The 3,096-nt window shown below is 47.7% G+C and overlaps 1 protein-coding gene across 1 annotated transcript in view; it reads left to right on the top strand.

The window, feature by feature from the left end:
- T265_01853 (hypothetical protein) overlaps positions 1 to 3,096 on the top strand; it is a gene marked incomplete at both ends in the record, with an annotated part of 30,292 nt that overhangs the window by 25,361 nt on the left and 1,835 nt on the right. The window contains one exon of the mRNA XM_009165963.1: positions 66 to 249. Within this exon, the coding sequence (XP_009164227.1) occupies positions 66 to 249 (184 nt within the window). The remainder of the gene's footprint in view (positions 1 to 65; positions 250 to 3,096) is intronic.

Here is a 3,096-nt window from a genome sequence, read left to right as displayed (position 1 = left end):
AATCGAACTGTTTTAAATACTCATAGATTTACACTTTTACCTGGGATTTTTTCGTTTTTCCTTAGCAAAGCGCTGCTTCGTATGATGAACGTGCTCGATTAGTAGCGGAACGCGATACAATCATGGCTCAAATCGAACAACAGCGAGAGCTGATTCAAGCACAAGAAGAAGAAAAGCGTGCCATTGAGGCTCAACTCGCTCTCGGGGCGCAAAACCGCATGAATGGGGATGAGAGACGTCTTTCTGGAGGTGAGGTTTGCATTTGAATAGCTTCGTTTTCGAACTCTTCATAAGCTACTTAGTCGACCATCCGGTGCTCATCGACAGACGGCCTGCTGTACTCCTCGAAGTAGCTCAGCATTGAAGGCGCAAAGCTATCGACTGACCAGTGCAAAGAGACTGAACCTTATCGCAGTGTGGTGCTTTGTATAACTCTGTGACACAGCTATAGTGGGTGGTTTCACTCTGACGCCAGCCGAGTTTTTCGTACCAATTTGATCGGTAACTAGACCTCTGAGGGACAGTGTCCTAGTCCACATGGTTTGGGGGTTGGAAATGGCACGGCTACTTGTTCCTGAAGAACTTATACTACTGTATTAGTGAGCCGACACCCGCCTGCTGCCTTGCGGTCAGGCTTTTGAGCTCGAGGTTTTGGTTGAGGATCCTAATCGTCCCCTTGTGTAGGAGTGATACCCTTGACAGTATTCTAGCCCGCATACAAATGTGGACGCCGTAACTAAAAATATTCTCATGTCACCGACTATCGCATGTTGCCATCAACAGATCGGCTTACTCTCTGCATACGTCAGACGGGCAAACGAAAACATGTTGCTGCCGACGCCCCCCTTCTTAAACTTCCACCTATTCCCTGTACTATCTTATTCCATCCGGCAATTTGTCCGCCATGCTTTACGCCAAGTATCTATGCGTCTGTCTTTACTGACAATCCAAAGCACCTCGAAGTCTGTTTTCAGTCCCCGAAAACCGGTCTACTTAACTGCCTTTCATCATCATCGACAGCATGATATCAGTGTTCAACTGATACTTTGCTGCCATACAACTGCCTTTAATGTTCACACACTGAGGCAAGCACGACAACAAGCGACCTGCTCGTACGCTGGGTTTCTAGTCTTCAGTCCTCTGATCTATGTATTGGAAAGGTGTTGCAAATGAACTGTTTTTTTGCTGTTTACAAGGTGGCCGTGGTCCACATGACCCCACTGGTTTTCAACTGCCTCCCACATGCAGTTTTTTCCATATTGAGAAGAGCTCAAGTATGTGATGTGGCCTAGAGGCACACTAGCACCCCATCATGATAAGCTGAGTAAGGTATACCACAGGTTTTCGCAAGATGCTCTGCAGCTTCTTCACTATTGTTCTAAGATATGTGTTCTCGCGTCCTGACGCGGAATACACTGTCTTGACAGCGATTCTATACCTCTAAAAGACCGTCTACCTACTTACACAGCATCCTGTCTTTGATTTGAGACTGCTGCTTATTCAGTCTGTCGCTCCGAATCAGCTCCTCATATTGGATGAGACTTTCCTTGGGTTGCGGCCCCTAATGTGCTGCAAAGGGTCTCGTCGTCGCTTTCAGTTAGTGAGATTTGGTAAGCGTGGCGACCCACTTGAAGTAACTGACTGACTGTTATAAGAATATTCAGTATTATCCGAATCATCGCTAATGGTGTACCACTAGGCTTATCAGTAACCTATGTGTTCGTCAACGTGTTCGTAACTCGAGACTTTGCCATCATCTGACCTCCGTTGGTCCGTTTCCGAATGTCCTACGCTTCTCATGTATCGTTAAGTTCGGTGGCATCTCTCTCAACATTCGGATTTTAACCTAGCGAGACTGTCGTATGTGATTTTGGCCTGCCACTCTGATACACGTTTGCTTGTTTGGAGGAGGCCTGGCGAGTAAGTCCGTTCTCTTGTACAGCTGAACACTAAAAGAAATCCACCCACTGCCTGATGTCTAGCCCTTGTTATTGACCTAGAGCACGGCGGCACTCTTGTCCCCATTTTGAAACAGAATGATTAAATGCATATTTCGGAGGACTGATCAAGATCTTTTGTGCCTAAAACGTGTTAATTCATGTTCCAAGATCACTTCTGAGGATTAAAGGCTTTTAAAGTGCATGAGGAGTTGCGTCAACGCTGACAGGTAGTCGATGTACCAACTTCGGAAGACAAAATTGTATTCAACAACTTGCGCCATTTACGGTGACCAAACGGCTCGCACGGAGTCTATGTTGCATTGTACCAGGCAGATTTAGGGCTTTTCCGGGTCACTGATACCTGATATCCCAGAACCACTGGTTAAATCGCTTGTTGCCACCGAATTCGCAACGTTCTAACTAGAAAACTGATTTTATTTGCTACCGCAGTCGCTTCGTTTGAGGGTTTATCCAGCGGCATCTCTGACGGTGCCACCAAGGTCAGGTCGCCTTTGTTTTTTCCATGCTTTTACGTTTTCCGTGCATAATTCAATGTGGCATAAAGTGTCGGATGCGCGTTGCGTGACTGTGCAAAGAAACATGAAATCGATTGTGAAAAGCATGGGTGCCATCGCTGTTTTATCTCTTCCCATCCGGATTGGGAAGGCCAGAGCAGCTTTTGTGAACCTACGTCACCTGTGGCTTAGGCGTGACATCAGCTTCTCTGTCAATGGTCGAGTTTACAATCCTGCGGTGCGCTCCATCATCACCTGGCCGCTGCGCGCTGAGGACATCAAAAGACTTTCAGTGTTTGACCATCGATGTCTTCGGAGCATTGCCCGAATCTGGTGGGAACACCGGATCAGCAGTGCTGAAGTACGTCCAACGGTATTCGGGAGGAATAACTCACTCTCGATAGATCACACTGCATAGGTTGCGCTGGTTTGGCCACGTGCTGCGTATGCCAGTCGACCGACTTCCTCGACTTCGCACAACCACGTGAAGGGCGGAAAAGAGCCAGAGGCGGTCAAACAATGACTTGGTAGCGAAGTGTGAAAGCAGCAAACTCAGCTGTGCTGGCCATTGCGGTCTTCCTGAATGGGGACCCCGAGACGGTCCACGTCAATGGCTAGAGAAATTGTTGCACAAGGCGCCG

The sequence above is a fragment of the Opisthorchis viverrini genome (genome assembly GCF_000715545.1).
Source record: "Opisthorchis viverrini unplaced genomic scaffold opera_v5_20, whole genome shotgun sequence".
Classification (NCBI taxonomy): Eukaryota; Metazoa; Platyhelminthes; class Trematoda; order Opisthorchiida; family Opisthorchiidae; genus Opisthorchis; species Opisthorchis viverrini.
Note: the sequence above shows the minus strand (reverse complement) of the source record. Positions and strands in the feature narration are given on the sequence as shown.